This window comes from Vespa mandarinia, chromosome 18, assembly GCF_050613455.1.
Source record: "Vespa mandarinia isolate Hongniang chromosome 18, ASM5061345v1, whole genome shotgun sequence".
In the NCBI taxonomy this organism is placed as follows: domain Eukaryota; kingdom Metazoa; phylum Arthropoda; class Insecta; order Hymenoptera; family Vespidae; genus Vespa; species Vespa mandarinia.
This window is the reverse complement of record NC_140827.1, coordinates 4,150,595-4,176,087: the sequence shown is the minus strand read 5'-3', so window position 1 is coordinate 4,176,087 and position 25,493 is coordinate 4,150,595. Positions and strand designations below refer to the sequence as shown.

At 31.3% G+C, this 25,493-nt stretch overlaps 4 protein-coding genes and 1 non-coding gene across 28 annotated transcripts in view; 3 read left to right on the top strand and 2 right to left on the bottom strand.

Annotated features, from left to right (window-relative positions):
- The first annotated feature begins 336 nt into the window (after positions 1-336).
- Set2 (SET domain containing 2) lies at positions 337-10,409 on the top strand. 5 transcript variants are annotated; one of them, XM_035874602.2, is made up of 15 exons: positions 337-926; positions 1,625-3,439; positions 3,548-4,207; positions 4,287-4,406; positions 4,489-4,617; positions 4,776-4,977; positions 5,051-5,148; positions 5,221-5,386; positions 5,452-6,109; positions 6,222-6,279; positions 6,496-6,857; positions 6,958-7,736; positions 7,830-8,168; positions 8,247-8,414; positions 10,357-10,409. In XM_035874602.2, the coding sequence occupies exons 2-14, from the start codon at positions 1,650-1,652 to the stop codon at positions 8,400-8,402; spliced, it is 5,517 nt and encodes a 1,838-aa protein (XP_035730495.1). In that variant the 5' UTR covers positions 337-926; positions 1,625-1,649; the 3' UTR covers positions 8,403-8,414; positions 10,357-10,409. The 5 variants fall into 5 exon arrangements, with proteins under 5 accessions (XP_035730495.1, XP_035730493.1, XP_035730492.1 ...); XM_035874600.2 differs by lacking the exon at positions 10,357-10,409 and adding an exon at positions 8,511-8,620; XM_035874599.2 differs by lacking the exon at positions 10,357-10,409 and having other exon boundaries at positions 8,247-8,620.
- Positions 9,581-9,652, bottom strand: TRNAW-CCA (transfer RNA tryptophan (anticodon CCA)). The gene has a single exon. It is a non-coding gene; the product is annotated as a tRNA-Trp (tRNA).
- LOC118445314 (putative inorganic phosphate cotransporter) lies at positions 10,387-14,918 on the top strand. Its single transcript, XM_035874629.2, has 8 exons — positions 10,387-10,599; positions 12,318-12,451; positions 12,559-12,859; positions 12,959-13,197; positions 13,269-13,418; positions 13,896-14,273; positions 14,351-14,633; positions 14,777-14,918. Exons 1-7 carry the CDS (start codon positions 10,530-10,532, stop codon positions 14,561-14,563), a joined length of 1,485 nt encoding a protein of 494 aa, XP_035730522.1. The 5' UTR covers positions 10,387-10,529; the 3' UTR covers positions 14,564-14,633; positions 14,777-14,918.
- LOC118445317 (uncharacterized) lies at positions 14,703-15,690 on the bottom strand. Its single transcript, XM_035874633.2, has 4 exons — positions 15,550-15,690; positions 15,356-15,485; positions 14,986-15,282; positions 14,703-14,906 (listed from the first exon to the last, which is right to left on the bottom strand). Exons 1-4 carry the CDS (start codon positions 15,660-15,662, stop codon positions 14,751-14,753), a joined length of 696 nt encoding a protein of 231 aa, XP_035730526.1. The 5' UTR covers positions 15,663-15,690; the 3' UTR covers positions 14,703-14,750.
- Positions 15,691-21,224: 5,534 nt separating this feature from the next.
- Mhc (myosin heavy chain) overlaps positions 21,225-25,493 on the top strand; it is a 31,692-nt gene continuing 27,423 nt past the window's right edge. For 9 of the 20 annotated variants that reach the window (XM_035874551.2, XM_035874555.2, XM_085662561.1 and 6 more), the window contains exons 1-2: positions 21,233-21,289; positions 23,093-23,532. In XM_035874551.2, the coding sequence (XP_035730444.1) occupies positions 23,326-23,532 (207 nt within the window). In that variant the 5' untranslated portion in view covers positions 21,233-21,289; positions 23,093-23,325. Of the gene's footprint in view, positions 21,290-23,092; positions 23,533-25,292; positions 25,437-25,493 lie in introns of all 20 variants that reach the window. The other 11 variants (XM_035874565.2, XM_035874569.2, XM_035874567.2 and 8 more) reach the window with 5 other exon arrangements.

The following is a 25,493-nucleotide window of genomic DNA, read 5'->3' as shown; positions in this document are numbered from 1 at the left end:
TGAAAATGATTGAAAAATCTAATTCGCGTACGTGATTGGTCGAACCAAGTTACAAGAAGGAAGTTTCTAGTATTGCCATTGGTTGTTAGAAACGACCGCTCACTCATTGGCCAATAGGAAGAATGTATAGGAAGAATGTATATTGTATGTATATTGTTTGCATTCACATCGTAATTAAAGTATCTCTTTTAAAGATTAATCAAATATTTACACGTATGAATATTAACTAATCATATGCTTTTCTAAGGGACATTAGTTCCAGCACCGGAAGCAGAGGGCGCTACAAATGTCCAATGTAAGGCGTCGCCATAGGATAAGTTTTAGTATAGTCTGAGACACGAGAGAACGATGAGTTTCTAAAGAACCTACAAACTCTTTCTATTTCCTCTCCTTGTTGTCTTTAGAAAATGATCGCATCTGTATGTTTTCTTTTTTATATTGGCAGCATTGGAAGAAACAAACGATGCTTGTGGCAACAACGTATACACTTATTCAAGTATCACGCGTTCCTTGCAATTTTGAGAATGACCTTATTAATATTTTTTCATGCAAATTAAAATCTGTGGTTAGTTCTGTGAATTATTATTCGATATTATTCGTAGTGCTTTTACGTTAGTTTTATTTGCATGTGCAACACGGTTAAATACAAGTGAAAATTCAACAACTGCAGCGATTTACGGGGTGTGAATTTGTGCATCATTGGATTGACATTAAGCTGTTTTAAAGAAAAACATTCGAATGAAATATTTTAATTGCTAGAGTATAATATCTGCAATATACTTTTTTAAATGCTTATTTATCCGTTTGCCTTAGTCGAAAATATGGACGAATTATGAAGCAGACGAAGTGATAGATTCCTGTAAGTGATGTTCTCAAAATGACAACTGTTGGTAATAAATCGGGAGATATAATTTTTTAATTGTCCAGTGAGTATAACACTTTTTTCTAGTTATTCTTCTTTAGGGATATATAACGATCAAAATAATCAGAATTCTTTTTTCTTTTTATCAGAAAAATTTATTTCAATTAACATTAATTTGCTTTATTTCAAATGTTCAATTAGAAAATTATTGTTCAAATACACGTCACCAGTTATAGTCGAGTTTCTTCGGTTATACATAAAATAAGCGTATTCTATGGAAAAAGTATTTCTCCAAGACGTAAACTTTACTTCATAATAATGATAATATTTATAAAGTTTAACAATTTTTTAATATTCATTTTATAATGGACAACATTTGAATAGCTCATAATATTGTTATATTATTTTTAATTATCGTATATATTCGTATTTAATATCATATTCCATATGGCAATTACGAACTTGCATTTAGACTTACATATAGGTTATCCGTTAAGCATTAGATCCTATTTAGGATCTTATTTATAGGACGTTGAGTGTCGCCAATACTAAGTAAGGACATCGAGTAATTTCACGTTTGTTAGAATATTTATCATAATTTATTCCATAACAAATGTTATGCGTAAGAAAAAGGGACAAATTATCGTTGATCCTTTAAAAAATATTTCACAATGTAATTCTCTAGAGAACAAGTTACTCCTTTTAGGAGGAGTTTTTTTTTTACTCGTGAATTTTCTCTTGAAGGTATTATTTTTATTACAGATAAATAAACATTTATGGGATCAATATGGCACGTAAACGGAAACACGAAGTTAAAACATCCGTAAAATCATCACCTAAGTATACGCCCATTAGAAAGTCTAGCAGACAGATAGCTAAAAAGCAATTAGAAGAGAGGAAGATAAATGGAAAGATCTTGAAGACATCATCCACTTCAAATGCCGAAGAATCAAGAAGCGTGGAAGAAATTGAGAATCAAATGGATTCAAAGAAGAATCAAAATGTACATAGAAAATATAATAGTCATAAAAACTTGTCCAATAGCGATGATATATTAACCGATAATGTATGTAGTATATACAAAAGAGATGACGAAGAGAGCGATAGTCAAGATGGATTGGATAATCTGTTGGATCAATCGGAGAAACTTAGTCCAGAGGATGTGCGTCAGATGGTTGTTGGTAATACAACAGAAAATAATGAAACTAAACTTGAGTCTACATCGAACGAAGTAGAAGTGTGGCCAGAAGAGGTAATAGAAGAAATAATTTGTGAGGAGATGGAAGTAGAAAGTGATGCTACAGTAACTAGTTATAATGCTCTAGAACAAGATAGTGGCATGGTGGTTGAGCAAGTGCTATTGATGAATAAGGCTAATTTAGAGGGAGATAATTTTGTAGAATATACCGTTGTAAAAAATGAAGATGGCACGCAGTCGATGGTAGTAGAGTCCAAAGTGGAAGGTACAGCTGGTAGCGAGTATCAAATCATTCAGAATGGTATGAATAATTTACGTATGACCGTTGATGAAAAATCCACGCCAAGTGTTTTATCTTATAAAATGTCAGGTTCAAAGCATCAACATAATAAAGTAGCGTACGATATAGATAATAATTCTACTAATAAAAAGGTAATTTCGTTAGATTGTGCAAATAGTACTTATAAAAATGATAAAACGGTCGAGGATATTAGAACGGAATCGTTTAAACATCGGTGCATAAGTAAAGATCAGGTTCGTCGTCAAAAAGAAGAATCTAATTTTTTGAGCAATGATGCCAAAAAAGGAAGCAATAATTATGTGTCTAACCTATCCAAGGAAGAATATGAGGATCAACAACATTTAAGAGAACGTCAGAAAGAGATCGTGAAGGGGGATAATTGTTTTAAATCGGAAAAGTCGAATGTTGTGCAACAGAATCAGTGTTCTAAAGAAATAGAAAAGTTAGTTAACGATTTGTGCAGTGTAGAAAGTGTTAATTCGCCTGTAGAAACATGTATAAATGTACAAAAGATATCATTGGTTAATGAAGATGACGAAAGTAGTTCATCGATATTAGATAAAATGGAACAATTGCATCGTTCAGCTAATTGTGAGTCTAATACTGATACGGTATATGTTTATCAGAAGTCAGTGGAATGTGTTTTGAAAAATCAACAACGAAGTGCCCTAAAGTCAGACAATTTTGCAGAAAGTGTTGTAGCATGTGCAAGTGAACTACCATTAAATTGTAGAAATTTACAGAAAAAGAAAACTCCAAATCAAAAGCCTCCTGATCATTTGCAAAATATTGAAGATGTATGTGCAGACAGTGAAGCAGATAGCAAAGTAGATAGCGAAGATATGAAATTAACTAGTAGCGGTGACAGTAGTAATGATACATTGTTATCAATAAATAATTATAAAATACCAGATATTGATACGAAAGGTGCTCAAAATAATATGAATGATCTTGACAAAAAGGTCGAGTTTCGAAGCCGTAGCGGTAGCACGGATACCACGGGTTCAGAAAGTGGATCGAATAGTTCTGGCGTGCGAAGAAGCAATAGAATTCGCACTATAGGTTTAATGAAACAAAGGTAAACATGTTGTGTTATTCTTTTTCAAATCTTAGCTGATTAAGATTCGTTTGATTTTTTTGCTTTTATCTGTTAATAAAACATATAATTGTCCAATTGTTTTTCTAGATCTCGAGGGCGTGGCTTGGTGACTAAATCAAGTACAGAAATTTTGAAAGCTAATTCAACACAGGAGAAAGATAAAATAACTGCCCATATGACTACTGCTACTTTAGAATCGAAGATTAATATGGATGGGCAATCTGAAATACAATGTGACAAGGAAAATAATGCTAACAAAATGCAAACCACGCACGATCCTCTTGCTCCTCTTGTAGCAACTTTCAATACTTCTGGTTACAATTCAGATTCATTGAAACCAGTTAAAGTAAAATCGAGATGGCGAAGATCTAGTGAACTTGAAATGGGAGGATCTAGTTCGTCCATTTCCGGAACGGGATTTGAATTATCAAATGCTGTTACATCTGAATTAATAACACACGTGACAACTAAGTCGAATAGTGCTCTTCCAGGAGAATCTGGCTCTTTCGAACGTGGATCCATAGCTGTATGTGCATCCATGAATGTACATTCTTATCCAGAAATTAAACAGGATAAAGAGGAGAATGTAGAAAATAATTCTTCTGTTAATTCGTTGACAACACAGGTTCCTAAAATTATAGGAATAAAGACAAGTCCGATAATAACAGCTGATATTAAGAATAAAGAAATGGAAGAAAGATTAAGTCAATTTGAATATTTACGTGAAAATTTATATCTTACCGAAAGGTAGGTTTCGTTCTTTCATAACGTTTTTCATATGTTTTTATAGGAGAAAACAATTGTATTATTCCTTTTTTTATATTAGATATACCAATAAGGAGACCAAAAGAATGGTATGCGATTGTTTTCTGACAGAAGAGGAAATAGAAAGAGGTGAACTTGGTTGCGGTGAGGATTGTCTCAATAGACTTCTCATGATAGAATGGTATATAAATTTATAAATTTGTAAATTAAATATTGTCAAGAGTATAATTAAGTTAATTGTTAAATTTTTATGTGTATTACAGCGGGTCTAGATGCGTAGTCGGTGATAGATGCACTAACAAAAGATTTCAAAACTGTGAATATGCAAAGTGCGAAGTCTTTAAAACAGAAAAAAAAGGATTCGGATTACGTGCAGTGGCTGATTTAGATGTGTTAGTGTTTATCAATATAATTTAAAATTTTATGTTTTGCTAATATATCTTACAAAGTTTATATTGTTATAATTTTACTTTTTCCTTTCTCCCCCCCCCCCCCTCGCACCACCCTTTTTTTCCCCCTTTCTTTTTCTTTTTTTGCTTTTGTTTTATAGAGGAGAATTTATAATGGAATACGTAGGAGAAGTGGTGGACCCGAAAGATTTTCGCCGTAGAGCTAAAGAATATTCCAAAGATAAGAACAGACATTATTATTTCATGGCTTTAAAATCTGATCAAATAATAGATGCTACTATGAAAGGAAATGTTTCACGTTTCATAAATCATAGCTGTGATCCAAATGCCGAAACACAAAAGGTAAATTTTATAATACTTGTCAAGGAAAATCTTTAGAGTATATTTCCTTATCGTTTACAATATAACGTTGCAGTGGACCGTAAATGGTGAATTGAGAATAGGATTCTTTATTAAGAAGTTCATAGCCGCTGGAGAAGAAATTACATTTAATTATCATTTTCAACGATATGGGTACGTAATTAATAGATATAGAATTAATAACAATGCGACCATATTTAATAAGCAATATTGTGAAATATTCAGAAAGGAAGCGCAAAAGTGTTTCTGCGAAGCTCCTAATTGCTGTGGTTGGATCGGTGATACGCCTGAAGAAGAAATAGAAAAAATCGAGAAAAAGGAGAAACGTGAGAAAGATGCTAGAAAGAAGAAGGAGGAGAAGAAATCAATGGATTATATGGAGGATGAAGACGTATGTTATTATTTTTATTATCAATTCAATAAAATATGATATCGTTCTCTTACTTTTCTTTGCAGTTGGAAGAAGAAATAGACAAGTTATGTTCGGGTGGTTTGAAAAATCGTGCTCATACTTTAACTTTGAGTCGTTTGATGGTTCGAAGTAGAGAATTGAAACATAGAACATGCCTGTTGCGTTTAATACAAAGCGGGGAACAACCGTGTAGAAGATTGTTCTTAGATTATCATGGTCTTCGTTTAATATGGAGCTATGTTATGGATATTGCTAAGGACGAATCCGAAGAGGCGCAACAATTTCGTCTGGAAATTCTAAAGACTTTAAATACACTGCCAATACCTAACAAAACAATGTTAATGGATAGTAAGATTTATGGTGTAGTAGAAAAATGGTCAAATCGATTATATTTATCACCAAATGGGGAGTCACCGGAAGATGATCAAGTCAAAGTAAAGAGATCATCCGACGAAGGTAACGGTTGTTATAACGACGGTGGTACGAAGAAAATTTTGGACAATTTGAGCAACATTCCATGTTTAACCGAAACTAAAGTCGAACATTCAGGAATAAATGAAATCAAATCTGAAAATACAGATCAAGCTCTTATTCCTGAATTAGCATCGACGTTATTGTCCGAATGGTCTAATCTAAAAGAGGTCTTCAGAATACCCAAAAAGGAAAGAATCGAACAGATGAAGGAACATGAAAGAGAAGCAGGTCATTTTTGTTCTTTTTTTTTTTTCTCTTTTACAAGTATAACTCGAGAAACATCATGAATGAGAATACATCATGTATTTTATTTATTATTTAATTTATCTTATACTTTTAGATCGCGGGTATAGGGAAGAGCTCGAAAAAGATGAAAAAGCTGGAACGTCCTACGAAAGGTAAATGTATCGAATGCCTCGATATTTAAAAAATAAAAATAAAAAAGACTTGTATATACACATATATATATATATATATATATATATATATATATATATATATATGTACCTAGTAAATGTAATGGAGTAAATATTTTCTTTTATACTATGTCTGTAATTGTGTCGAATAGTGAAACAAATAATCATATCATTTTCAATAATAAATGATTGCTACAGACATAGGTCCGATAGGTATGGAAGAGCCGAGTTAGACAAACGTACGGATAGAAGACGAGGAAGAGAGTCTCCAGAATTTGAACATAATAGAACAAAAGATAAGAAAGGAGAAGAAAGAAGCAGTTTAGTTCCTATACCAAGGATGACAAAATATGAACGTAGACAATTATTTGCTCTGAAAGTAGCTAAAGAAGAGGAGGAGAGGCAACGTCGTCAGCAACACGATTCTTGGCAAGAACACGAAGCAAGATGTTTAGCTTTGGGTATAGATCCCCATTCTACTGCTATGTTAGATCCACAAACTGGTTATCCGGTATTTTATAATCCAACGCTTGGCCAATGGCAGCATTATTCTGCCCAAGGTAATTTCAAGGAAAATAATGTTTTGCATTGCAAAATCCTTCTATAGATTCTTTCCATTTATATTGTTTCTTTTTATTAACTATTGATATTTTTATTCAGAAGGAGATATCGCACAGCAATGTACTTCTACGTGCGTAGGAGGAAATCAATCTCTATCCACTTCGAGTACTATAGTATCGCAAAATCCTCATGCGTTACAATCAACAATAACTTCTGAAATAACCACTGGTATAACTGGTACAACTGCCGTTCCCTCAAGTGTACCACCCGTAGTGTATTCCTTAAATCAAGCATCTGCTTTCAATCAGACGACAACTTCATATTCTTTAATTTCACACCATCAACAGTATTCGGAAGGTCACTTGTCGATCGCAAGCAACTTGGTACCTGTCCATGGTGTTTCACAACCTATCTCCATTCAGTCACAATCTCTTTATGTTGACAAAACGACAAACTCTCAACAATTTCCTGTCAATGCCTCTACCGATACTATTTCCAATCAGGCGGAAATACCACCCATAGATTTGCCACCTAAATGGAAGAGTGCGATAGATGCTAGAGGCAGAAGGTACTACTATCATATAAAAGAAAGAGTGTCGCAATGGTTACCACCGCCACCAGACCACATAGGTGTCCAACCAGATTCGTCGTCTACTTCAGAATCCAGTGACGATTCAACGTCCTCTAACGAGGATGAAGAAGATCTTGATGATGAACAGATTGATAAGAAAGAAGAGGATGTATATTTAGATGCTGGTACCACAGAAAAACGTAATTCTACAAAAAAAGTTAATCCATTTAATACTCCAGTTGGTTCCAATATATTTCCTGAAACCAAAAAGCGAAGAGATGGTTTGGTACAAGAAAGGATCATTAGTGTAAATATTTTCTTCTTCTTCTTCCTTTTCCTGTTTCCTTAAAAAATCCTCAAAGGGGTATAATATTCCTCAAATATTATATTTAAATTGCAGCCAAGAAGAGAAGAGGATCGTATTGGTCATAAAACGTATAAGGAATTAAAAGAAAAATTACGAAGGCAGAAGGAAAGAGCAAGACTTAAAATGCATGTTGATAAACTTAGAAAACATAGACGTAGTAATAAATCGAAAGTTCATTCGAGACATTGGCTGAATAAACCACAATCAACATCGTCCGATTTCACTAGCAGCATGTCGGAAAGAAAGATTAAGGATACCTTCAGAATAAATATGGCCAATGTTATGGTACATTTCTTAAATCCATACAGAAAAAATGATTGTAAGCAAGGTCGGATAACTAATACGGAAGATTTTAAGCATCTTGCGAGAAAGGTAAAAATATCTTGAAGAATATTTTTTTCTTTCCTTAATTTCTTTATTAATAATTTCTTCATTAATTTCTCCTTTCAGTTAACGCATTTCGTACTTGCGAAAGAGCTGAAACATTGTAAAAGTGTGGACGAACTACAATGTAATGAAAATGTTAAACACAAAGCTAAAGATTTTGTGCGCAAATACATGAGTAAATTTGGCGCAGTATATCAGAAAGGCACAGATGAAGATTAATTGTTTGTATATGTACGAAATGAAATTGTTATTTATTATATGCCAACTCTATCCTGAACGTTATCAGTTCCTTATATATATATATAAAAATAATTTTCCTCTTTGTAGATATATCCGGAACTATATTACTACCGTAAAATAGCAAAAAATTGTATATGTGTGAAAAACTTTTCTATAAGTTAGTAGCTAATAAAATAGCAAATTATTAATTTCTCATATTAATATGTATAAATTTTACACACTTTCTCTCTTCTATGTCGTCTAAAGTGCATGAATATTTTATTTTCAAGTTAACGTATTGTACGGTATGTTACTACATTTACATTTTATTTTCTGTGAAACTAAAATTTAGATCTGCTACTGCATTACTTAGGAAAATGGAAGGATCTGTTATTTTTTTTATAATTTACTGGAGTTTATCATTCCGTAAGGACTGAATCACTTGGAATAATGTGTGTGTGTGTGCGCGTGCGTGTGTCGTGTATATATACACACACACACACCCACTATTATATGCATCATATAACAAAAATTGCAACGATTTTACAACAATTTTTTTTTCAACAATCAATAATTATTTATTCGAAAAACTAAACGAACATAATCAAAAGAGATTCAGTGTTCCTTATTATATGCCTTTGTCTCATAGATCTTCGTCTGTTGGTACAAAAATCAAATCTGTGATGCACACGGTACGCAAATGCAATAATAAAAAAAAAAATAAATGCAGAGTATTTTAAATAAAGGTAATATTCTATGCGTAAATATTTGAAACATTATATTTCCATTGGATTTTTTTTTGTCGTAGTCGATTATACGATGTTATCTTAAATACTTTGTAACAATATATATAATGGATATATCATTTTTAAGATAGATAAATTTAGCACGTTTAAGAGAAGAAGTACTTTTTATTTTTCTTCTCAGTTTTAGAACTTTCGATCGTATAAAAAAGAAGAAAGATAATGTATATACATATACACATACACACTTGGTATCCCTTTATACTTTATATATCTATCTCCATCATTTTGCATGAGACATAATAAGAAAGAAAGAAAGAAAGAAAGAAAGAAAGAAAGAAAGAAAGAAAGAAAGAAATAATACGGAGGACGTGGATTTCTCACAGTTTATTTTTTATAATAGTTTATGAAAAGAAAAAAAATAACTATTCCTCATGACCCCGACGTGATTTGAACACGCAACCTTCTGATCTGGAGTCAGACGCGCTACCGTTGCGCCACGGAGTCACATGTTGTTGAGGTTGCAATAATATAGATAAGTCGGCAAAATCAAAATTAAAATTATAAATTAAAAAATTTATCTTTTTTATTAACGTTATTACAATTGTTATTGCTGCTAAAAAATAAGACAAAAAGTATACTACATATAATCTTTGTTTTTAAAAATCGATATTATTGATGTAAAAGTTATTAATTATATATTTGATAATTTATCGCATTCCAAATGCACATATCGCATCTATATCTGATTTGAAAATTAAAAAAAAATAAGAACAGAAGAAAAAAGAATACATTTGTTGAGATACTTATTATCTTTATAGGACAGAAAAAATGTTCATTATTGATAATCAACGATAAAATAATTACATAGAACGATTAACAGTGTAAACAAAATCTTGTATAAAAATTCTGTTCGGAGATAGCATATCTTTAAATATGTTTAGTATAAAAAAAATTATACATATGAATTTTTGTTAATCATATAGTAACTACATATCATAGTTATTAACAATATATTATTATTATTATTATATATTATTATTGATATTAGATAAAATAGTCTCTGTTATGAATGATTTAAGCGAAAAAAATTGTCAAAAACTTAAAATATTACAACGATTAATAATTTTCTTGTTATATCGATTCAATTTTAATGTTAATTGTTATTAAATCATTATTACACTCTTCTAATATTTTTTTCTTTCTTTTAGTTAGAGCAAAATAAAATAGTAAAGTTACGAATGCAAAGGATAAAGGAGTGGGAGAGTTTTCGACGATCGAGTATAAAACGACAGTACTTAAAACGACAGATTGTAGTCATTTATTGTTCTGTTAACTTGGAACGTGCTACCAGAGACGAGTATCAAACGAAGTCGACGTGAACATGGGGTCCGTACGCAATAAAAGGGTTTCGGTCTCCGAAATGATGAGAATACCCCCCATCAAACCTAAAGGTACTATATTAAATATAAAAAATAAATGTCAAACTATATTTATAATTATTAATTTTTTATTTAAACAAAAATCAATCAGTGATTTTCAAGTATTAAAAATATACCTACACATACGATAATAAGATATCTATAATATTGTAATATAAATAAAATAATAATAATGCAACAGTAGTAAAGTAGAAATTAATAACAGTAAAGTAATAATTTTTTATAATATATTATAATATATTATTAAAATTTTTTTTTTTACGCGCCGAGTTCATTACTTTTATGAGCCGATTTCTGCAATATATATTGTGTGTGTGTGCGTGTATATATATATATATATATATATATATATATATATATATTATACATTATACATTATACATTATACATTATACATAATATGCATGAAGCATAATACTTAATACATTTATTGATTGACACATTTGATTCCATTATCAGTTCGACCTCAAAGTGTTTGTATAATCGCGTTTGAGATGTAACTTAAGATTAAGCTTCAGATAAGACGTTATTTATCAAATCTGTTAAATAAGATTAAATCGGTCCAATTCGGCCGGTGACCGTTCTTCTGATCTATAAAATTGTGCAATTCTTGTATAATCAATGAAATTTGCATCATATATGATTATTACCATATTTAATTGTCAATCGCTAATGTTTACACTACTAGAGTAAAATTACCAATGCTAATCGAGGTTTTCTTTTTATCTATTTTACTTATTTATTTACATAGGTGTAACAATATATATAAATTTTACAAATTGTACATCGCAATCCCTGCTATGTATAATATAGTATATATAAGCAGAACTAGAGAAAAAAAAGTACAGTAAACTAACTAATTAAAATTATTAAAATTAAAACTAACTTATAAATTATAATTTGTTATATACTTCATATAAAAGCATCACTAATTAAAATGATATTGGTTGCATAAATTATTATTATTATTATTAATATTATTATTATTATTATTATTATTATTACTTGTGATTTCAGAAAAAAACGTAAATATAAGTAGTTACATTAAAAAAATGTGTACACGCGATTATTTCCCTAAGTATTAAAAATCAACTCTTCGATGTTATCTCAAAGTCAATTATCACGACGACGTGTTTCTCTCTTGACACGAAACAACATTCGTCTGAAATACCTTATTGCGTTTTTAATTCTTAGGGAAATAATCACGTGTATATATTTAAACCGGACATACTGTACATTTCTAAAAGAGCACGTAGAATCGATTACGAGTAGTCCGCATTCTTTACATTTTTCGATAGCACAAGATAGAATGATTAATCGTTCGGTCATTACCGAGAATCTTTAAAAGCGATATTCGCAAAATTGCACATTTCATTTTCCTTATTAAAAAATTTGAATTACGAAGTTTTATATAAAACTTTTTAAAACAAATTTAATACCCTAATAAATAATGATGAACATTTTTCAGATACTTTATATACATAGAATAATATCTCATTAATTATATATTAAATTTTCTTTCTTTTTTATGATGTTAGAAACATTATTTATAAAATAAATTCATCATTATCATCATTATGTGCTATCAATGTGATATTACATAACAATATTGTCTAACATCTTATTAACGCAGGTATGCAAGTATTAGAAAAATCATCTAAGTTGTATAAAAGATTAAGGTCGTATTATAATTCGATAGATATGACGTTCGAATATTTCTTTGATTACAGCCCTCTTTGGATGTAGACACGTACAGGTACTATTCATGACCTTCGGTTTCTTGTCCTGTTATGCTGTCAGGGTTACCATGTCCGTGACCTTGGAGGCGATGACCAATTCTACCAAAGCTAATCCACAATTCGAAGTACGTAATTTTCTCTCTCTCTCTCTCTCTCTCTTTCTCCCTCGTTAATCTGCGTTCAAATCCTCTGTGATCAGAATCAATATTTTTGTTATTTTTTCAATGGGCAGGAATTTCATTGGGATCAGAGTACCAAGGACACCATACTGAGTTCATTCTTTTGGGGATACATATGTACTCAAATACTCGGTAACATCATTGCTCAACGTTGGGGAGCCCAAAAAGTTTTGTCTGGTGCTCTTGCTATCAACGGATTACTGACACTTTCAGTTCATTCTGCAGCCCATTATGGTGGTTGGGAATATGTTTGTGTTACCAGAATTATTGCTGGTTTTGCCCAAGGCACAGTCATGCCGACCTTACACACGCTCTTATCTAAATGGTCGCCGAGCGATGAAAGAGGTAGATTAGGTCAGTTTCAATGTTAAGTTATTTCATTTTCCCTCCCCTCCCCTCATTTATTTATAATAGTGGAATAATATAAAACTATTGTTAATAATTATATTTTAGCCACATTTGTTTATTCCGGTGGTTGGATTGGAAATGTCATTTCTCTTCTAAGTTCTGGATACCTTTCTGCTTCCGTTCTTGGCTGGCCAAGTTGCTTTTACTGTTGGGGTATTATAAGCTTAATAGCTGCTCTTTGCGTTATCATTTTTGTCAAAGAATCACCTGCTGATCATCCAAATATACCATTGGATGAAAAGGAATTCATCGAAGTTAGCTTAGGTGTTACCGAGACCGATCAGGTAACGATCAATTATTCGTAATTTGTTTTATTAATAAATGTTAAACACGATTATTTATTTTTTATTTACAGAAATTATCTACTCCTTGGGTAGCTATATTAACGTCTGTACCTGTTTGGGCTCTTCTTATTACACAATCGGTTCAAAATTGGGGATTTTGGATGCTCTTAACTAAAATGCCTTCTTATATGAATTCTGCTCTTGGTTATGACATACAACAGGCAAGTTTTAATATAAATTTTAAATACCAAATGGACTTTTTAATTGCATGGATTAAATTGAGATAAATTAAAAAATTTGAATTAAATCTTTAATTGCCCAAATAAATGCTTTTTGTAACTGAGCAATATATGGCCATGACAATCTATTTATACACGATCATACGAGAAGAATATTAATTAAAATCATTGTAATATCTTAACCGCTTGAAAAAAAAACGCAAATAACGAATTCAATTAATATGCGAGACAGTATTATTCGATTATGATTCAATGCCGATATATACCAGTAACGTCTTATAGGCGCTACGTTAACCGAATGCAACTACCTCCATTAGTGAATTCTTAGATTTGCGGTTACTGTCGGTCAAGATCAATTACAATACAGTTTAAGAATATCAATTAGTTTGCTTGTAGAATCATTTATCGACCGTAATGTGATACCAAACGGATAAAAAACATTTGTTTGATTCTTTTCAGAATGGAACAATGTCAGCATTACCATACTTGACAGCATGGATTCTTAGTTTTCCATTCAGTTATTTTTCTGATCTTTGTATCAGAAAGAAGATTATTACCTTAGAGGTTTCCAGAAAAATATGTAATACTATAGGACAATGGATTCCAGCCATTGCTCTTATTTGTTTGGGTTACATTAACAAGGAACAACCTGAACTTGCTGTTGCAATTTTAATTATTGCAGTAGCTTCGAATATCGCTGCATATTGTGGCCATAATGTTAATCATATGGATCTCAGCCCTAATTTTGCAGGTGCTCTAATGGGTTTTACCAATACCGCTGCAAATATCTGTGCTATCTTAGCTCCTTTAATATGTAGCGTGATCGTTCCAGATCCGGTTAGTAATACATATTTATCTTTATCATTTATTCTATTCCATTTTATTTATAATATTTCTTTTCATTTGATTCACAGTCAAATATTCTTCAATGGAGAAGTATATTTTTCCTCTCTGCTGGTCTTTATATAATAGGAAATCTTATTTTCGTTTTGTTCGGTAAAGGTAAAGTACAAATGTGGAACGACCCAGTAAAAAAGCAAAAACAAACTACGATGTATCAGATAGGAGAAATAATGGAAGTTGATAATTCTGAAATACAAAAAACAAATGATCCAAAGATTCCATGACAAGCATATTATTATTTTATAGAATAAAATGGCTTTATTGTAAAATATTTCTAATGTAGAAAAGTAGAATGTAAGTATATTTAAAACATATTTAATATTTATTAAAGTTTTTTTTCTTAAAAGATATATATATATATATATATATATTCTTTCACAATTTTCCACCTTATAAGAGTGTGAAAATAAATTAATTTTTCTTTAAATGTTCTTTAGATATGGTCTTCCATATTGTTCCCATTAAAAACACAGTTCCTATAATAGTTGTCAGTAATGTAATGCAAGTGACGCAAGACAAATAGGATGTATTTCCTATGGGTATTGTCCATATGTAATCTATCTCGTCCTATTAACACAGACAAAATAAATTTATAATTAATAAAGGACCTTAAAATTTGTCCTTTTCGGATTAATTAATATCTTACAATATCATATGGTATTTCTCTCCATTTTGTCATCATACTGGCACATGATGGACATATATCTATTTTAGATACTCTATACTCTTTAATTCTTTGCTTGCAACCTATAAGTAAAACAGGTTTTTTTAAAACAATATTTTCATAATCACCATTCTCTTTAGGATACTGGTATCGTTGATGAATTGGTAAAGATGCGATACATATGCCATTATTTATAAGGCTACAAAGAGTAATATTCTGAGAATTTGCATTCTCCATGAATAATTCCACATTTTTCTCTCCCACAGAGCATATGTTAATCTAAAAGTTTAATAAGTAAAATGTAAATTATATTAGAACGTTGATAAAAAATATAAAGAGCATAATTAATTACCTTATCGGCCCTTCTTAGATCTGCTAACTCATTAATGTTTACGTAAAGTGCCGAAGGGAGTACAAAATGCAATGATATATAACAATTGTTCGTAGTAAAATTATTTAGTTTGATGTGATATGTAAAGTTTCTGTAAATAGAATCAGATGAAGATAAAGATCGAAGGAAGATATTTACTTTTTCCATTTTCTAACCTATGAAAACCAGAACCATCAACGTGCAACTGTACACGAGCACTTATTTCTCCAGACACTGAAACAAATTGAAATATAAAAATATAAACGAAAATTCTTAAACGATACCACATAATAGAAAATATTTTCTATTCCTAATATTTAATTCCAGATGTTCCTATATAAAATCAAACTTGATAACAAATACATTATATATCTCCGATATACATTCAAAATCATAGATGGCATCAAAGAGATAGCATCAAATTTAAAAATGAAATTGTGCAAGAAGAAACAGATAAAATATTATATTTTGCTTTTTATTAAATTTATTCTAATTACTAGGCATAATTAGATGATATGGAATGCATTATATATACAAATTATTTACCGGGAATTTATTATAAACATGATTATTATATAAATATTATTCAAAATTTTAAGAATAATGTAAAGTATAAAAGTAAATAACAATAAAAAACGCAATACTACATAAATAATATATATTATTTATCCTTATTGATGATCTTCCCCTGTGGGTCGGGGATAGAATACACCCACAGTATCCCCTGCTTGTCGTAAAAGGCGACTAATAGGGGTTGAGTGTTGGGCTGCTGTCAAGCGAATCTCGTAAAAATCCACTCGTTACGGAAACTTTAGAAAGAAAAGCCGGACTGCTGATAATAAAAATAAACAGATGAAAATAGAAAGCTCATGATGAGAAAATATTAATTTAAAGGAAAATACAAAAGGAATAAAATATCGAATAAAATGAAATGAAAACGAAAAAAAATATTCATCCGTTTATTATAAGTAATGCAATGAATGATGTCATAAAAGTGTAGTCGTAAGTAGACTGCATAATGTGCATAATCCATTCGTAATGTAGAGAAAAAATATAGAATGAAAATAAACTGGGATAAAAAGAGTAAGAAGAGAAACTGGGATAAATGAGAGAGAACGAAGAAATAAGAATGAAAGAGAGAGAGAGAGAGAGAGAGAGAGAGAGAGAGAACGAACTGGTTGAAGCCTCAACGTAGAGCTTCTATATTGCCGCCAGGAAACAAAAATAGCTGCTGTCAGATCCCCAGAAGGGAGTACAGAAAAGAGGTGTAGGTAAGGCAAAAGAAAGACAAAATAAGGTACAAGATGTGACAAGGTAGAAAGATAAAATACACAGGTGCAACAAGAATGAATAGAGTGATATGGAATAAGGGTAGTATCTGCTAAGACTTTTGCAATAATATTATGCCAATCACCTATATAATACCTATGTCTTATGTAATATTTAAACATAAATTGTAGGACATAGATATTTTTTCATGAATTTGTATTTTACAAAAACAATGTTCTTCTTTTAGATTACAATACATTAATTCATGATTTATTATGATTTAATCGATTTTTGGGCTAAACTAGATATAGATCATGTTTTCAGGTAATATTCATTAGGATTAATTTGTTTTGTTTTTTCGGTTAACGTTGAAGTTTATTGGATATTTATTAGAGAAAAAAAATTATAATCTTTTATAATGAGCTCTATGTTATAGGTATCTGAAAAAGAGACGGAAAGAAAGAAAAAGAAGAGAGAGAGAGAGAGAGAGAGAGAGAGAGAGAGAGAGAGAGAGAGAGAGAGAGAGAGAGAGAGAAGTTTTACATCCGCGATCCTAAACTTCTTTGTAGGATTTCTAGTCGTGCCAAGTCTGCTTGCCCAGGCATTCTTTGGCTCGGTTAAGAATTCCCATTATTATTGCCGGTGTACAGAGATCTTTGTAAAATGATGAACAATTTTCTATGGAATTTTCATGTAATTAATATATTGATTATAACGTAAAATAAGATAAGAGTTAAGAGGCGAAGCTTTCGAAAGATACGATTAGAGAGATAAAATCAATTAAATTATTTTTTAATCGACCAATTAAGAATTAATCTTATAAGAGATAGTAACAATTTTTAATCGATTTAAAATTTTATATTATTATTATTATTTAGTTATTTTGTTAATTATTTGAAGTTATTATTAGGTCATCATATTTATTTATGTTTAATATTAAAAAAAAATGATAATATTTATTATATGAAATTATTATAGAGAAATAATTTAGATTATGCCGATCTAATTTATTATGCAATTCCCCATTATAAAGTCATAATTAGAAAATAGTTTATAATCTGTATTATTTGTATTAGGATCCATATAAAGTATTTATTATTATAATGTCGCAATACAATAATAGGTCATATAAATACATTAGCCATACAAAACAAAATAACTGGAAAGAGTTCGTCTGTATGTAACTAATAATTGCGTCTCAACAAATATCGTTTCTAATCCGATACTTGAACATATAAAAGATAAATTGGAGTAATAAATTATTATAAATTATTTATAAATATTATATGAGACAATAGAGAAAGAAATATAGGTAGACAATAAGGGACGTTTCCATATTACGGTATCTCGTTCGTAATCGTCGGAGAGCGCCAAATTCGAATCGAACGGGGATGACTCAAGCCTCAAGGCTCTGTTCAGTCCACCTCGTCGGCTTCGTTCGGCCGACGTTGGCCCGGTTTATCTCCGGCTGATCCAGAAATAATCTTAGATTCGGTCTCTCCTACTCTTACTCCTGTGATCTCCATCGTTCGAAAGCTTCGAAACTCTTTTTCATTTGCTGTGCTTAGCTTTTCCCTTACCATCAGCATCTCTCTTTCTCTCTCTTTCTTTCCACATTAAGTTCCATATGAATATCATATATACAAATATTTTTCTTATATCGACATTGTTTTATTAGAAAATTTATATATGAAATTTGTCCAAACGAACATATTTAATAATTAATTAATTAATTAATTAATTTTTAATTTGTGTTACATTTTACTATACATGTATTTCCACGTTTCTAATCTCTTTTTCATTGTCTTTGTTATTTTGAAATTGTGCGCGTGTATTTGTTGATTCAATCATTTTAGTTTTCGTTCATTTTCCCCTAATATTTTTCTCTTAAATCTTTACGTGTATATGTATATATTTACAAATCCATCGAGAAGTTTCGCGTGTTTGATCGAGCGTCGTTGTCTTGAGAGTCTCGCAATAAACATTGGTATGGCATCCGCCCGCGTCAGAATCTTAATTTACCGACGGTGTTGCGCAACCGATCTATTTCCGCGCATTCCTAATCGCGCGACCAACTCCAATAGTTATCGTTTTTCCCTATCGTATCGACGATATCCATTTAATGCTTTCATTGATTTTTATCGGTGCTTTTTCTCTCTTTTTCTCTCTTTCTCTTTATAAAGTATAATCTTAGCAAATATAATGTAGATTATTAATTGTATTAAGAAAACGTACATTAATTTCGTTCTAATCAGTTTTAAAAAATCTTTTTCTATTTCTTTTGTTAGAAAAGAAAATGGAATAATTTTTTTTATAAACAAGAGATGACTTTTTTTTAGTTTAGATCACTAAGATTAACATTTTAACAACGTCGTGAATGCATACATATGTTTCGTGAATCATAAATGACGTTTAGATAAATGACATGGTTAAATTCTTCTTTGTTTAACGATCCATCGTAAAATTAATCCTCAAATATATATATAGATCACTTGTGTTACTTATAAAATAAAGATCTACATTAAATGTTGTTAATAGTTCGGATCTCGAAACAAGAGAGTACCATTTAAAGATGAAATAAAAATTATATTTTCTATGATATTTGAATTATTAGAAATACAAGAATCAACAGATAACTCGTTGAAAGATATCGCTAATTTAGCCTGCATATAAAGTTGAGATTAATTTATTATTCGATTTTCATCTAAACACATGTTTGGCACACTATTCATTTTATATTATATAGCCTTTAGATTGGACGATTAGCGTTTATTAGTCACGTTTTAGTTTTACTGAAAAATGATGCCAAAGTTTCACGTATTTTTTCCTATCTAATGCATTTTATAATAAAACTTATATAAAATTAATTGATTATAGATGTTATAGATGAATCGCCAATGATTGATCTCTTAGATCGATTATTCGATCAATTATTCGATTATTATATGCAGTAATCGTGGTTCCTTCCGCATTAGATCATTCTGCCAAATTGACAGAACTGGATAACATCCAATTTCATAGAAATACCGAAGGAAATGATGTTGCTATATCGACTTGTGATTTTCGAGATCATTGAAATCCTTCTTCGACTCGGTTATATTAATGAAATTTCAAGGACATCTTCGAAATTCGTAATATAACTTTATGAACTTCTTTCTCTTCCACTGGCTCTTATAAACTTAAACAAAGATGTTAATCTTTCTGATTATGTGTATTAATTAATTGTTGCTAGGGTTTTTTGTTTTGTTTATTTAATTAGATATAGCTAAAAATTTATCAGTAACTTCTACGTGTTGGTCACGTGACGATCAAAACAATGAGGCTATATTTTTAACTAATTTTATTATCACAACTTTGAATGTCTATTATATATAACATTTATTATAAGTTTTATTTCACATTGCAAACGTTCTACCAAACAAGTGATCCTACACGCGTAAAATTCATAATTTTTATTTTATAACATGAGCAATATATGTGGTATATGCAACGAAATTTATTGCAACGATTTATTGTGTCATTTAAAATCCGGTAAATATTTAATGGTTCGAGCATTTTAACGTTAGCAAATATGATCTCACCTTAAAAATAAAACTATTTATATATGTATATATATATATATATATATATATATATATATGTACATTAAAAAAGGAATAATAATAATTATGATAATAACAATAATAATAATCAAAGAAAAATGGAGTCAACCATAAAACCACATTTACTATAATAAATAATGCATCGAAATTAAATGGGAATAATTAAAAGTGAATCAATTCAATATAATATAGATGATAAATCAATAAGGAAAGAAGGAGAAACAAAAATAAAAAAAAAAATAAAATATAATAAAATGCAGTAAACCGAAAATCAAGAAAATCAAAGACGAATCATTAAGAATCTATAAAAGATATCCGAAGAAACATAAAAATGATCGATCGATTTCTCTTTCATAAGAAGAGAAGGTGCAACTATTTCGCAGCTGTTATCGTCGATCTATCGTGTATGACCACGTGCATCTTCCACGTGGACCGTACAGGAGTACACGTTGCTGCTGCAATGGATCGTGTCTTGGGTATTCGAGGAGACTACCACCACCTGACAAGTAACCAACTACTCTCCCACACTCTTGTTCGGATCTTATTCGCGTCCTTCCGACATGCACCTCGATGGAATGGCGCTAGACTGGTCCATGAGCATCGTCTTAAGGGAGTTTCGATCTTCTTAGCTGCAATAGAAAGACTAAGAGGTAGACTGAAGAGGTAGAGGAATAAGCAAGTGCGAGCGAGCGAGAGAACGAGAAAAGAGAGAGAGAGAACGAGCATGGAACCTTCCCCCTTGGAAATGATTCTCATAGGCATAACAGTCTATCACACTCCAACATACTATCTATTTTCATCTCACTCAAGTCGAGCCGAGCACGGACGTACAACTCTGCGCTCGTAGTACCTTTCCGCCACCACCCCCTTGTCACACTTTCGCTATCATCTCCACCTAAAAAGGTAGATTGGCCCAGGAACTAACGCGCTTTTTCATTGGCCCATATCGTCTACCAATCGTAAGCCTCGTTACAGCTTAGGATCACGTTGCACGCGCTTATATTGGGAGCCCCCGCTCGTTTCCCCGACAGAACGGCTCTCTAACGTAAGTGAATCACGTCGATTGTTCTCTTTGCCGGAAAAATATATATACATTTTTTTTTCTTCTTCTTTTTCTTTTTCTTTTTCTTTTATTTGCTTTTCAAAAGAGTGTCAGATTATTTTTCTTATTCTCGCAAAGTTTTCGAATTGTGAAAAAGTATTCTAGTTTTGTTCGTAGATTTTTCAAAAAAGATACAGAGAAAGATTGAAAGGGAAAAAATGAGAAAGAGAGAGAGAGAGAGAGAGAGAGAGAGAGAGAGAAATATTGAAACGATTTTTCGAAACAATGTATTAGTAAGTACATACATGCTATGAGATTAGATTTTCATCATCGAATTCTCATATTTACATTCGAAGACGTTGTTAACGTTCCGTCATCTCTAAAGAAAAGAAAAGGAGAAAAAAAAGAAAAGAAAAAAAATTCTCTACTCGAGAAAAAGATTCATCGCAATCCAGAAACACGGAGACGCTGAAAACTTGGATCAATCAACCAATTGGGAATATCTCCATCTTTTTGAAGTTTCAATTGCGCGAGAGAGATTATAAAAAGCCTGAAAGGAAAAGTGCGAATTACTACTTTTGTTTAACCACAAAAGGGATTTTTTTTATAGTGGACAAAAATCTTAAAGGTGTTTTATAAAGGAAGACGATCAATTTTACCGATCAATTGTGTGCTAATTGGATTCAGAGATTTCATCTGTTTCCGATAATCGAATTCTATCTTTTGTGTGTGCTCTTTTTAAATATGTATATGTATACATATACACATATATTTTTTACATATATATACATATATATATATATATGAAAGATCGAGAAACATTTTTTACGAAGATCGAAAAACACAGTGAAATGGGTTCGGTGCGACGACGACACTTGTGAAATTGTATTCAAACGAAGGACTGACTTTTGTTAATGTTTCTACGGATAATTTAATCATTTAAACATTTATTTATTTATATTTTTTTCTTTAATAATAGCTTTGGTGCTTTTGTAAATTTTTTAACGAGCGAAATATCGCTTCAAAATTTCTAATAGAATATCTAAAATCTAATTCTCTCTCTTTCTCTCTCACGATGATACGAATAATGTCAGACTTATGGTTGTGATATTCTACTTAAAGGAGAATACACCCTAAAAAAATAAGTAATACATCGACGAATTAGGCATTTAATTAATTAGTGAAAATATTCGATTATCAAGGAGGAAAATTAAATTTAAATAATTAATTATTTTGTTTTTTGTTCGTCGAAGAAAAGAAACTTTGTCGGTTGCGCCGCCGTTTTGATGAAAATCGCGCGGCAAAACATTATTGCCCGAGATAGCACGTGATGTATTTCCTTTTTTTCTTTATTCTTTCGAAATCTTTCTCTTGTATTGCAAAATACATATGTATTATACGACTACATATATCTATGTATATATATATATATATGTATATGTTTTTTTTGAGCGTGATTTTTATTTATTCGTTTATCAACGCAATGGCGTGTTTTTAATCCGTGACTTGGTTCATCGGTATTTCGTTTTGAAAAGGCGGAGTTATTTTTGACTTATTCTACTAGCTTCCTGTTAAAACATGCGTCGATATACATATGCACGTAATGCATATGTGATATTATGATGGTATATTTTCAAAGTGATTTCGAACGAATAAAAGTAGAAATGTATGACGAAAAGACATTCTCTCTTTCTCTCTCTCTCTCTCTCTCTCTCTCTCTCTCCATTTTATTTTTGTTTTTATAGCCTGAACGAATCATATCGACGAATGTTATTGTTTCATATACGATCTTTGTTTATTATTTAGGGCCGCCCAGATCGTGCCGCCAGAAGTAGTCCGTCCGTCGCCGAATTCAGCGAGGAACGAAGAGAACGAAGAAAGAAAAAAAAAATCAAGCGAGCAGGCCTCCCTCTCCCTCTTATTATAGTGGGGAAACGACGAAAAGTGTGAAAGGATAAAGAATAGAAAGACGAATATATCTTTCTCGAGTTTCGAAGTAATCGAGTAATCGAGAAGTAGCGACACCAAAGTTATCCAACATGCCAAAGCCAAAGCCTCAGGAGGGAGAAGATCCTGATCCAACTCCCTATCTCTTTGTTTCTCTCGAACAAAAGAGAATCGATCAGACCAAACCTTATGATGCTAAAAAGGCGTGCTGGGTACCCGACGAAAAGGAGGGTTATCTTCTTGGTGAAATCAAAGCTACCAAGGGTGATATTGTTTCCGTCGGATTACCAGGCGGCGAGGTTTGCATTTTTTCTTTTCTTTTAATTATTTATTCCTTTAGGATTACTCATATCTCAATTTTCTTGGTAAACCCAATATATATCACGTTTCTAGATAATTGATACGATTTTCTCACATCACAGATGTTATTATTACATGCTTCCAATCGGTCATTTAGATCATCTAAATATACTTATATATAAAAAAGTGCAAAGTTACTTTATTTATTTATTTATTCATTCTTTTTCAATTGTTATTATGAATCTTTAATTGGTTGAAAATGTAATTAATCCAATGGATATATCTGAAAGAAATTGAGAATGGGTAAAGGAAATGTAGGTACATACACGAGATGATACTTTAAGAGATACATAAGGATATAAGCTTGTGTATATACGTATGTATGTATGTATGTACCTACATGTACAGGGAAGGCAAACATGCCGGAGCTTTGCCGTATCAAGCTACTCCGTCTCTATTTTTGGAGAGAACAGAAATCGCTCGAAGCTTTTACGACCTTCTATCGTCGAACGCGCCAAGATATCCGGCGCTCTCTCTCTCTCTCTCTCTCTCTCTCTCTCTTTCTACGTTCTCTTTCTATCAACGAAAATAAATTGACGAGAGAAAATGAATTCTTCTTCTAAGAAAAAGAAAAAGAAACGATACATAAAAACAGAAACAATAGAGATAATTTGATCTCGCATAATTAAAAAAAAAAAAAGAAAAAAATAGAAGAAACCGTGCAGATATCTGTTTCTACTTTTTTATTATTAAAAAGAAGAGAAAAAAATCATCTGGTAGTTGCGAAACAGATTCAGATTAGAAACAATAAATATTTGATTCTAACTTTGACTTGACAATTTTTATCAATAAATAAATGAATAAATAAATAAATTCTATGCTGCGCCTAACACAAAGAAAAAAATGGAGAAAAGAAATAGATGGAGGGAAACGGAAGAAGTATGGTGTTACATAATGGTTCAGCAAACCCTGGCCCGTCGACACCTAAACGCTATTGTTAGCATAGCCAGCGACGATGGTAATAATAAATTGAAACGCCACTTCTCGAAACGCAGGTCAATATATTTTTAGAGCACTGTCAAAAGCTAGCTAGCAGCTAGCTAGCTAGCTAGCCAGAGACAGACGGATAGAAAGAGAAAGAGATATGCTTTGCCGGATATATGGTCTCGCTTTTACGCAACGTGATCGAAAAGGGAGAGAGGAAAAAAGGAAGAAAAAAAAATATATATATATATCATTATTTTTCTTCTCTTTCTACTGTAGCTTCGTGATCGACTACATTTATTTTAGTATCGACATTTCGAAGCTAAATGAGACTATGTGTTATCTTTATCGTACCACCGACAGTAGTTTGCCAAAACAATTGCAATCAATTACAAGTTTTGTTGAAACTCTAAGTTCTGTTATATTTGAAGTATACGTTGCGTATTAGCACGTACACAATATTAAATATTACAAAATTATTCGGAGAAAAATGATAAAAAGAAAAAAAAAAATTAAAACTGAAATAACAGGAACACTTTAGTTGGTAGAGTAATTATTGAGAAATCAAATTTTCTTACTTCTTGGTGTTCCCGTTGTGTGTATATATATATATATATATATATATATACAAGGTTTACACGAAGGCTATGCATGTAAACCCTGTATATGTTAACGATAAGAAAAGAAATGAAGAAAAAAAGATAAAATCCAAGATGTTTATTTACTAACGATGAATATGAGTACGAATTACCATAAAACACGGGCGCCCACACAGACGAAACAGTTCCGCAAAGACCAGCTGTCCCAAGTGAACCCACCAAAATTTGAAAAATCCGAAGATATGGCAGATCTGACCTTCCTGAACGAGGCTTCCGTATTGCACAATCTGAAGCAACGTTATTACCACAAACTAATTTACGTAAGTCACAGTTTCATTATCATCAATATTAACCGGGTTTTTTTCTTTTCTTTTCTC